Source organism: Typha latifolia, chromosome 10 (genome assembly GCF_019914945.1).
Source record: "Typha latifolia isolate L0001 chromosome 10, TyphaL0001v2, whole genome shotgun sequence".
NCBI classification, from domain to species: Eukaryota; Viridiplantae; Streptophyta; class Magnoliopsida; order Poales; family Typhaceae; genus Typha; species Typha latifolia.
In genome coordinates, this window is record NC_133095.1 from 5,076,470 (window position 1) to 5,088,708 (window position 12,239).

Consider the following 12,239-nt stretch of genomic DNA (forward strand, 5'->3'; position numbering starts at 1 on the left):
TTTTAAATGAAAAATCGAAAAGCAAACCCGTTTTGGATTAGAGGTATGTCCGACAAACCCGTTTCGGATTATAATTTTTTATATATTTTTAGTTGTCCTATATATTACTATGTCAAGGAGAGTAAATTATATCCTAGAGCCAAGAAGGGCATCTTCTTGGGCTTTAGCACTAGTGTGAAAGAATTTTGAGTTTGGAGGTTGGAATTAAAGAAAGTGATTGTCAGCATGAATATCACATTTGATAAGTCGTGCATGCTAAAGCAGAGCCAAAAGACAGCTAGTATGGTTGATGACAGTGTTAGAGAGATTCCATGACAGGTGGATTTGAGGTGAACAATGGTCCAGGAAGGAAAATCTCTTCACACTTTGGAGTTGAAGACAAATGAGCAAGACTCTATAGTAGTCAAATGCTAAGAAGAGAGATTAGAAGTTGGATACACTATTTAGATATGTTGGCTTATGCACTTCCGGTGGTTGATGAAGACTCTTCCACTACTTTCAAAGAAGTCATGAGGAATACTAAAAGTGCAAATTAGAAAGTGGTGATGAATGATGAAATGAAAGTTCTCGATAAAAATAGCACTTTGGGACTTGGTGTAGCTTCATAAAGGAAATAAAGCAATTGGATGCAAATGGATATATGCCAAGAAGGAAGATCCTCAATCAAAATGTAGCGTTTACAGTCGACGGTTGCCCTATCTATCACAGAGGCTAAGTATATGGCAATAACGAAAGCAATTTGGTTGATTGGCTTAATGGATGACTTGGGTGTATACTAAGAGCAGGTAGAGATACATTGTGATAGCCAAAGTGGTGTTTGGAAAAGAATTAAGTTCATTAGACTAGAACAAAGCATATCGATGTCTGTTTTTATTTTGTGGGAAAAATTTTGGAAGAAGGAGACATGTCCTTTTGTAAGATTGGGACTGCAGATATGTTGACGAAAGTGGTGAGAAAGGTTGAGCTCTAATTTTGTTTGAACTTGGTCAATGTCACACATGTTTGACTATTTTGGATTTGGCGTCGTAGGACGTGAATTTGCATGCTGTGTATTTTGGGAGGTCTCAGTCACTTTATCGCGATAGAGAGAAATTTGTTTAAAGTTTTGATGTTCTCGCCAATGTAGAGAATTGTTTGAAGTTTGGCTCATATCAAACATTTTGAGCTCCAGGGCATGTTCGAACAGCTAGGCCTGAGAAAAATTGCACACGGCAAATGTTCAAACAAGCCTGTAAAGCGTTCGAACACCCTCCTACATTCTAGATTGGCATTTCGCTAGAACAAGCCTACGGGCGTTCAAACGCCCCACAGGTTTTCGTTAGCATCAAATCAAGTTAGCCCTATAAATAAATAAATAAACTAGGTTTTTAGGGTTATGATGATAAAAAGAAAACCTAAGAGATAAAACCACCATTATATTGAGGGAGATTAGATTAATGGATTATGTTGAGAAAACTCTTTGTATTTGGATTTGATTAATGGATTGAAGTCTTGTTCCACTCCGTGAATATAGGCACGGATTAATTTGATTATGTCAAATCACATAAATCTTGCCTTTTTCTCTCTTATTTTACTTTCTGGGATTACTTGCAAGAGAGGTTCCCATACTTGATTTTGAAATACTTGATTGCTATCATTAGCATCATATATGAGTTTTCCTCAAATTGGATTGCATTTGTCCATTACTATTCTAAAGAACTTTGTGAGTGTTAGGATTGCTTCCGCCATCTTTCACCCATTTGTCATTAAGCAGAACATAAGTATAACATAACTATATATTTGAAATGATAAATATTTGATTATAAGGAAGAAAAAAATGGTACAACACTCTCTATCTGTATTCATTTCTTATCCAACTTTACAGCGCAAATACACGATAAAGAATGTGCATATTAAAAATACACCTCTTTCTATTTAAGTGCTCACTTAAGCAAAACAAGTTGTATATTACCAACATGCGTGATAAGCTAAAAGCCACTAGCTCGCCCCTTTGTATCTATACCACTTGGCACAGATGATGAAATAGATAAAGTTAAGCACACCGATCGCAGCAATTAGTACGTAAAAGAGGTCTAACCTTCCTTTGTTAAGGTCCTGTGCTAGCCAATTCTTGTGTCCACCAGTTGTCGTATGAACTATTGTTACTAAGAAGCCACTTAAGTAGTTACCCCCTGCAAGATTCAGAAAAGCCAAAGACCCAGCCACACTTCTCATATGCTCAGGGAATTCTTTGTAGTAGAACTCAATTTGGCTGATCAAGTTGAAGGCCTCAGAGACACCCAAGATCAGAAGCTGAGGAATCATCCAGAGGCTAGACATGGATGAAATGGCACCACCACCAGGGCTAGCACCGAGTGTCGGACTGTGAAGCGCAATGCTTCTGCGCTTTTCTTCAATTGAAGCAGAAACAACCATTGCAATGATAGAGAGGAAGATCCCAATTCCCATTCGTTGCAGTAGACTTATTCCATCTTCTTTTCCAGTAATTTTTCTTAGCCATCGGACTAAGATACGGTCATAAATTGGTATCCAAATCGCCTGTCCAAGCATGGAAAATACAGTGAAGGAAGCAGCAGGTATCTCAAAGTTATCCTTTCCTATTCGCCTATCAGATTGGAGGGCGGATAACACCACATAGGTTGACTGCTGGACCACTGCAACATAGTATATTATGCCTGTAGACCACACTGGAATGATCCTTAACAGACATTTGACCTCTTCAACCTGTTGCAAGCTGCACAAATTCCAGGGGTTCGCAGCTAAACCATTTTGTTTTATCTCATCTTTAGGAGTTATAATTGCAGCCTTGTCAAGAAACCTAATGTCACAACAACAAAGATAAAGTCAGTTTTGCTAGAGATATGAATGAACTTTGGCAATGCCAAAGGTCGCCATCTTCCCTCCAAATTCTAGCAAGTTATAATTATTGTTTATTATCCAATGCTAGTAAGTGCATTGCAGAAGAAAGCAACAGAAAGTCAAATAGGAGAAATATGTTGGAAAGCTATACAAACAGTTTGTCCATTAAATTCACGCTAAGAATGCTTTTCCTTCTTGTGTTCCTTTCATCACCTTACACTAATTTGTCCCTTTGCATTTCTCAAAGTAGATGGGTTTACTTTGTTTTGATATTTTCTATTTTAACACTTCAAAAACTCATTAATTTATAATATCATAATAAACTATCAGAATATTCTTTTATAGGAAAAAGATGCCAATACTTTTAGTTAGAGTAATAATAATTGGTCTACCATAATCGAACCACAACTTAAACTGATTAATATGATGGCTTGACGACTTAATACTGATAGTCTTGTTAAATATCAGATTAAATCATGTTCTTGTGGTCACTCTTTTAAATTCTCTCTATTCAATTCATATTGACCTTGAAATTATCAGAAATCTTAGAAAAATATTCATAATTTCTGTTCTATAAAAAAGGACAAAGTGCAAATATTCCAAATTAAGAGAGAATAAAGATGCAAGAACATTGAATGCTATCATATTAAACAAAAATTATGTGTAGAATAAACTTATCATGCCAAGAACATCAAACAAAGCAAAATGAATAACATTAACAATGTATACTTATGTGCAGATTAAGCTTATCATGCCAAGAACATCAAACAAAGCAAACTGAACAGCATTAACAATGTATAATTCCTTTTCTAATAAAAAAACAATATAAAATTCTTTTGATCCAAAAAAGCTAATCATGAGTGCTCCACAATTACGTTAGCTCGAGCTGCTTATAAAAAGCCATAGAAAACACCAAGTATAATGCTCCTTTACTTCTTGGTCTAATATATGGAGAGAAGGTTGGCATATATGCTTACTTGAACTGGTCAGTGTGTGGAAGCTTGGTGACAAGAGAACTAAGATGTGGAGGATCAAAGAGATCTTGCTTGGGGTCCTTAGGCTGCTTCAAGTTACTCTTCTTATAAGCTGTTACCAGGACTTGGAAAATGCTTGTGAATGGACTCCCCTCCGGCCTCACCTTAACGTAGATCTTTGATCCCATGAAGTAGAAGACGCAAGCAACTAACATAAGGATAGTAGGGATGCCGAGACCCAACGACCAGCTTACGCTGCTCTGGATGTAGATGATGACGGTGGCAGAGATCATCATTGCAGTTGTGAAGGTGAAGTAGTACCAGTTGAAGAAGCTGTTGATGCCTCTCTTGCCAGACTCAGTGTTAGGATCAAATTGGTCGGCACCAAAAGGCATGCTGCATGGCCTGATGCCTCCAGCTCCGACTACAAGGAAGGCGAATGAAGCAAAGAGGACGCCAAGCTGCCATGATGTCGCCTTGCGGCATGTTTCCCCTATGTTGCAATCAGGTGGATGAAGACCACTGATGCCAGCAGTAAGTGTGAGAATGAACATGCCCTGCAACAAACAAATAAAGTCTGATATATAAAGATGATTCTGGTTACATGAATCTTATTGGATTGCGTGAAATTTTCTAATGGGATGTTCCATTGTTCTCTTTCTACAGTGTTGTAGTATTCTATAATTCCCTGCATCATCAGATTGATCATCTTTGTGCTTTTTCTGTCTGGTGAAGAAACTTAGAGAGTATAAACTGTAAATATTAGTATATAACTTAGATTCTTCTGTAATCTTCTCAACCTAATTTTGCTCCAAAACTGTTTCAGAAAATTTATATCAGATGTATAATCAATTATAATTGTTAATCAATAATCAGTTCTTCTGTAGAATTTAGTCAGTACAAGTTTTTTCACTTATCACCACCTAATATTAGATTTATTGTGATTTGCTGTTGACATACCAGCAATTTCACTACTCATTTTCATTTTCAGATTATTTGCAGAAAAGCTCCAGCCATCCAATACTTTAGGATCCAAAAACTGCCTATCCGATGAAAAACCTCTCATTTTTCCCCCTAACCTGAGATTAGCTTTCTTATAATTACAACGCAAAATCAATAGCTAAGAAAGATTTAGATATTTCCCATAAACATGATCTTCTTTTTCTTTTTCTTTTCTTTTTTTTTAACTAAAAGACTTTCTTTCCTTACCTCTCTCTATTGTTGCAAACATAAATGTTGCTTAGATTAAAATATAGAAGATAATATACTACTTTAATAAGATCCATTCCATCATAACTAATCAGATTCAGATTGGATAATCTAGATCCAATTACGCCTCTAACTACTGCCCTATTGCAGCACAGTGGAGTCCACCTTCCAGTAGTGAGCATCTCTACCACAATTAACGCAACAACTAGACACAGAATATTATATGGTGTAGTATAAACGGGTCAAAACATGAGCAAAATATTTAAAATACAAATGGGCATTATTAAAATCTATGCAACAACCAACTCGCCAATTAAGAAGCAATTAAATGCCTTGAGGACAAAATAGAACTCACATGGATAATCCCTGGCATCTGACACACCAACGTGAACATCTCTTTCCATCAACAATATGCACGAGAAAGATTAATTCATGGGATAATGCAGAGGCACGTTCTATGTTTTATTATTTGTTTAATTAACTTTATGAAATAATTATGGTTCGTAAGAATGCTATTAGACAATACTTCTACTACTGGGTAGTGTGTACTATATGGGATAATTACATTTTTGACCCTAAATTAGACCTATTTATTTCGTTCGAGACACGGTCATATAAGACTGTTCATTAAAGTCATGAGAAATAATAGATAGTTGAGGAGTCAAACATCATAGAAAATAAATAGTGGGGTCTACGTGTGCAATAAGTTAAAGGGTGTGGATGTAATTTAAATAAATATCAATTTATAGGACCCAAGAAAATGGCAATCGATTTAGAAAGCACGAATCGTAAAGTTTATCTTCACACTCTCCATCAAGGGTATTTTTGTCATTTTCAAAATTTTCATTCCCATGAAACGCTTTCGTATGTGGTAACATTTGTCGGCGGATTGGTTTGCATTTGGACACTTGTATTCATGAATTCTAATGCCGAGATCGAACGGAAACCTAATCCCAAACATTTCTTCTCAAATCTTTTTATTTCCCAAAATTAAGGACTTAATTCCCGAATCCCTTCGTAATTCGCTACTCGAATTGATCATAAAACCAACCAATTCTTGACCAAAACAGAAAGGAGGAACACAAACGGACACCAAATTGATTAAAAAAGAAGACGAAATCTAAAATTTACCATCAAAGAAGCGATCGACGCGAAGGCCAAGGTGGCGTATCGACCCAAGTAAGCGTCGGAGAGGAAGGCCCCAATGATCGGCGCGAAGCTCGTCGTTCCATTGAGCCCATTGAGAAGCGTGGCGGCGTCGATGCTCTCCATGTGGAAGACGGTGGTGAGGTAGACTAAGAGGTTGGAGGAGGTCCCGAGAGTGCCGAGTTTCTCGAACGTCTCGTTGCCTGGACGGATTAAGGAGGGGAATTAATTAGGGAGAGGAAGGAGAGATATTTGTGAAAGATTTCGCGTGGGTTTTGTTTTGCATTTTGGTACCTATGATGTATGGCATGGCTTTCCAGCCTCTGTACCTGACGGCGGGCTCGGAGGCGGCGCCGCCGCCTTCGAGCTTCTCCATCTCTTGCTGCTGCTGCTGCTTCTCCTCCTCGGCGGACGTCGCCATCGTTCTTCTTCTTCTCCTCCTCCTCCTCGTGCCTTCTCTTTTTCCTCGCAGCAGTGTGCCGTCTTTTATTTTGAGGGTACTTTGCAAAGAACTACCTATTATTAACCTTATTGTAAAAAACCACCTCGGTTTTTTGGTTTTATCAACTTGCCTCTTCTTTCTTTGGATATATTTATAAATTAACATCTCCAGTTAGCTTATATAAAGTATTCTAAATCACTTATCTTCTCTTCTTTTACTTTGGAAAAAAAAAGAACTATTAAGTTATTTGGTCATATCCACTACCGACGTTTGTAATTATATGGCTATGTAGGTACTATTATGCATAAAAGAGGAGTCAATTTGGAGACATCTAAAAGCCTAAAAGGAGTAGGTTTTTCACGATAAATCTGCTTAGTTAGGTAAGTGGTTATTTCCCAAAAAATAGAAATTTTAATTATGCGTGGCAAGTTTCCATATAGCACCCTATGTTTAAGCAAATTCGCGTTTTCGTCCGCCTACCAGCTTTGACCAAATACCATGAGGTGCCCAAAAATAAGTTTAGGTTTTCTATAATTTTGTCGAAAATTAGAGAACCAAAAGTGGGAGCGATGACTTCGAAGGCAATCATAAAAGAGAAAAGGAAACAAAGAAAAAGATAAAAAAAAAAAAAAGTGGACTCAAGAGAATAAAGATTAGTAACTTAATTACCCCTAATTAAATTAAATCATATCCACCAAACTAATTCGAATTTAAAAAAAATTGCACATTACTCTTTTATCATAGAGCTAATTACATCTAGATCCTTGAAAAATAAGCAATAATTTAAGAATTTAAGTGCAATTTCCACGTTTATTCTTATAACCTGGGAGAAAGTGAAGAGCTACTCAAAGAAAAAGAAATCGTTGGCTAATTTAACAAAAGAGATGGGTTCGAATCAATTCCGAGTAGCTTTTCGGAGACGTGTGATCCACTCACTACCTGCTCTCTTCTTTATTAAAATTATATATATATATATAAAAAATCGATATTAAAAAATATATTTATATATATATATATATATATATATATATATATATATATATATATATATATATATATGGATAAAGAAAGACTTGAAAGAACCAATGAACGCAGGATTGCGTGCCATTGCATGCGACTCGGTCGTTAGGATGGCAACGTCTTGGGGATGGGGATGGGGATGGGGATGGGGGGGCTAATTATAATTTAGGATTTTCTTCTTCTTTTTTGTAAATAATACCCTGTCTTTTTTCTTTTTTGCTTTTTTTTTTATATAATTGTCACTGAAAATGTTAAAAGTATTATAATTGTGGTTCAATTCTTTAAAATATTATAATAGTCACTAAATTATTTTGACTCTTTTAAAATTTTCATTTATTATTATTTTTTGTAAATAACACCCTACAGTTTATAGTTATCATTATTAATTGTGCTCGTCCGCGAATCTGGATGGACCTCGGTGTGTGTAATAAAATAATTTGAGGCCTAATTTGGATAAAATTTATTTGGTTACAATCTGAAAAAATCCCCAAGGGTGAAATAGTAAAAATAAAATATAACGAAATGAATTCCTCCCTCATTGCAAAGGAAAAGATTAGATGGATTTCATATTTATTTTATTTGATTTTATTTTTCCAAACAGAAAAATTAATCTCCAAATAAAATCGATTGAATTCTATCCAAATAGTATACATAGAATGTAAATATTAGTAATGTCCAGACTGACTGGAATCATTCTTAGATGGATCAATCATTCAAGAATCAGCTCATCTGTTCCTTGAAAAGTTCCATCTTTAGCTGTCAATGTGTTGGCATCATAAGCTAAGGAAGGTAAAAGAGGTTGAAATTAACTCTTTGGTTGCTCATCTTGCCTTGTGTGAGTTGGGATTTAACCCTAAAAAAAAATTTAGGGTTTGTGTGTGTCTGGGGGTGGGGGGGGGGGGGGGATATTGCTTAGTTTATGGATAAGCAATTGCCAATTGCTCCATGGATCCAGGTTGTCAAGGACCATGCCCTTATGCCTAACTCTAATGTCTAGATCCTCTCCATTCCCTGATGCATGGGTTTGATACAACTGGGTTACTTGGAAACCCTTGGTTAGGCCCTCGTGGCTCGAGAATAATCGAGTACACAGCTATAGGAACTTCCTACATATGGGGATGCGGGGGATCCGTTTCGTAAAATTTTGGACGGAAGGCGTTAGAAGAACTAACTGGTCGGTACCTCTCCTATAATCAAGGAGGTTCATTAGTTCTACACCAACCCCAATCAAATATTATGAAAAAAACTGCTTAGGAAAGTTTTTGATAGCTTGATGTGATAGCTTTGAAGAGCAAATTGACAGTGCGGTGGCTTGGAGTGATAACTCGACAGTATTTAGCTTGAAGCAATAGCTTGGCGATGCAACGATCTGAAGCCTAAACTCTGCTACTTAGTATGCTAGCTAAAATTTGGTGGGGCTTAAAGTCCCTTTGTATCAATAGAAAAGTTAATATTTTGTTCAACTCATATATAGCCTTCGGGCTCTTGAATGATAAAATAAAACAAAACAAAACAAAGAAAAATCTGTGCCTTTGAAGAAATGTCAAACTGGTTGGTGAAATAAATATTTTCATGGATGGCAGCTAGAGCTTTCAATTTGTGCCTTTGAAATGCAAAGATGGGTGGGGTATTGCAACATTGTGGTGGAAGAGATGTCCATTTCCCTATAAAAATCCATAATTTTGAGTTTAGCTCCTATTGATGGAAACTTGGTTACTAGTCTCTTAATTCCATTAGATATATTATAGCCATAGATTGCTACATCTTGTGCATATATAATTGACAAAACTATCACTATTTTAGAGTAAGCTCTTTAAAAGATTCCTAAGTGCATGTTGTATCCTATTCGAGATTATATTTGTCTCTAAGTAAGGGTAAAAATGGATTAGATATGGATCGGATTCACATCCAGATAAGATAGATATATCTTTTTATAAATATAAGATTGGACGGTCCAGATTAATTGACTATTAGGATCAAATAATTGACGTTAAGCTAATATAGAAAGAGGTAGGTCGCAAAATGTTTAATAAATTTTGCTCGGATTTTAGATTTGGATCTAAGTTTCTCCTTCTAGTAACCTTTTTAAAAATAAATTTTTTCTAATTTAAAAAATTAATAATATTTATCAAACTTACATCTTAATTTATGCGTCATATGCAAATTTAACACATAAATGCTACAACTAATAGATTAAAAAAAAACCCAATGTTGATATCTAAGCACTTCAACTTGTTTGTAGATTTGCTTGGTTTCATAAAATTAAAAAAAGATAATAATCATGCATGATAATGATGGTAGTTTCTCCTATCAACTTGTAGTCAAATAATAGAACATATTCCCTTCAAAATCCCTCATATTGCAACATAAAAGACTATGAAGTATAAACTCTGTGATGTTTAAAAAGAAAAAGAAAAAGAAAAAGACTTTTGTATAAATAGTACGAATATAAATCCAATCATGCTCATAAAGTGGCAGTAGTAGCCATCAGCAAACTAACTGAATAATGAGAGAGTGATAATATGGGCACCATTGTTAGGTGAAGGCTGTGTGCCACTTGGTTGGTCAAATTATTTGTCTACTTTTGAGTTGATGACTACTTACTACTAACCAAATTTAAAAGGCAGCAGGATTATCATGTTCCACCAATCACTTCCTAATTTTAGTCTTTGTTTCTGCCACAATTCACATTTTTCCTAGTAAAACATGTGAGTTCATTCATTCACTTCAAATGAACCAATGACTCTCTCTCTCTCTCTCTCTCACTCTAGATTAGGTGGAAGAAGAAGGAGAGGAAAAATTGGAATAATTAGACACAGGTTTTTTGTTTGATTGTCTTGGATAATAAGAATCAGTTAATTTCGATGATGATTATATTGTATCAAGCCTAATGGGCGAAACAAATGGCTTCCATGAGGAAGGGAAAGGGGAGGCAGATCCGATGACGGAGAGGATGACGGAGAGAAGGGAAAGGGGAGGCAGATCCGATGACGGAGAAGATGACGGAGAGAAGGGAAAGGGGAGGCAGTCGAATTCAGGTCGAGTCATAATAATACAAATACTAACACGATCCATTTATTAAATAAGTTTGAATTTTTAAATACAAATGTAACTCATTTAGTAAACATGTTATATAGATCCTAAAGGGTTATTGGGTGACACAAATTATTAATTTTTTATAAAATATTTGGGTTATAAATGGGTTTCGAAGAAGATGAAACTATCGAGATGGGAAGATAGAGTTGCTCTTCCAGTTGAGAAAGCAATTAAGAAAGCTAACAATTCTTTCCGAATCTTTATTCTAAATATCTTAGATCGAAGATCATAAGCCTTATCACTAGAATGAACAACTCACTCTCAATATTCAAGTTGTAAATGAGTTTTTTTTAAATATAAACGGGTTTTCATGTTATAAATGAGTTAGTCGAATTGGAAACAGGTTGGTTGGGTCATAAACGAGTTATCAGGTTATAAACATATTATCATGTCATAAATGGGTTATTGTGCCATAAACGGGTTGACGAGTCAAATCAAATAAGTTAATCAGTTTGAGATAATAAATAAGAAAATGATTTATTTAATAATTGGGTTAAACGAGTTGATTGATTTCTGACATGAACTCATTTAATCTAAATTCAAACTCGCTTAAAAGCTGAGTTATTGTGTGGGATTATCAAGTTGGGTCAACTTTTGTCGCCCCTAGTAGAAATGGACTAAGAAGAGTGAGACTAAAATGTACTAGTGAAGCGAGAGAAAGGAATGGCGATGAGGGGTAGTGATGACCTTAGCAACAAGGGCGGTGGAGACTTAGAACGAGGAGAAGAGAGGAATAAAAGAGATGAGAAGAAAGGGGAAGAGAGAAGAAGACTGAAAAAACCTCTCAAGAGAGATGGAATGCCTCTTGCCCCTTCTAGCCGAAGTTGCTCGGAGAAAGGAGAGGAGAGAAAACCCACCAGCATCGACTCTAGTAGAGAAAACCCAAAAGGGAAGAAGATTTTGCAAACCTTAGAAGAGCTCATCTGCTAGGACTGACTCGATAACTCAAGTGACTAACTCAATCTACTTGCTTCTGTTTGAATTGAGTTCATAGGGTGTTCCTGAAGTTGGTCAAGACCCCTAGCCACATTTAGCAACTAAATATCAGTTTATCCCTAACCAAGTTCACTCTACAATAGAGAGAAATAAAAAAAATTAATTTGATTTCAAATAGATTCTAAATTTACTCTTGAAATGGCATATCTATCATTTTCACAATATTCTCTCTCCTCTCTCTCTCCTCCTCCTCTTTCTTCTCTCTTCCAAAAACATGCATATTTTTTTATTATAAAAGAGCTCCTCTTCATCATGGCCGACAAAAAAAAAGCCCTCAAAAATATTCGCATACAAAGGTGGAAAATTAAAATTTAATTATTTAATATAATTTACTAATAGGTTTAATATAGTTTTAAAATGAATGACTTGTATTTATATTTTACAAAATTAATAATAATATTTTGTATTATTTATATGACACATACTCAATAACTTAAAATGTAAATAGTTTTTACTTTTCGTATCACATCAAAGTAATAATCCATCTCCAACTTTCC

The 12,239-nt window shown here is 35.5% G+C and overlaps 1 protein-coding gene across 1 annotated transcript; it reads right to left on the minus strand.

Moving 5' to 3' along the window:
* Positions 1–1,817: 1,817 nt before the first annotated feature.
* On the minus strand, positions 1,818–6,661 carry LOC140796142 (protein NRT1/ PTR FAMILY 2.11-like). Its single transcript, XM_073149034.1, has 4 exons — positions 6,483–6,661; positions 6,174–6,391; positions 3,837–4,390; positions 1,818–2,818 (listed from the first exon to the last, which is right to left on the minus strand). Exons 1-4 carry the CDS (start codon positions 6,607–6,609, stop codon positions 1,978–1,980), a joined length of 1,740 nt encoding a protein of 579 aa, XP_073005135.1. The 5' UTR covers positions 6,610–6,661; the 3' UTR covers positions 1,818–1,977.
* Positions 6,662–12,239: the final 5,578 nt, after the last annotated feature.

Coding starts and splice junctions, on each gene's coding strand:
- LOC140796142 (XM_073149034.1), bottom strand. CDS start 6,609: ATGGCGACGTCCGCCGAGGAGGAGAAGCAGCAGCAGCAGCAAGAGATG. Junction 4,391..6,173: donor CGTCGATCGCTTCTTTGATG/GTAAATTTTAGA, acceptor TGTTTGTTGCAG/GGCATGTTCATTCTCACACT. Junction 2,819..3,836: donor CCACACACTGACCAGTTCAA/GTAAGCATATAT, acceptor TTGTGACATTAG/GTTTCTTGACAAGGCTGCAA.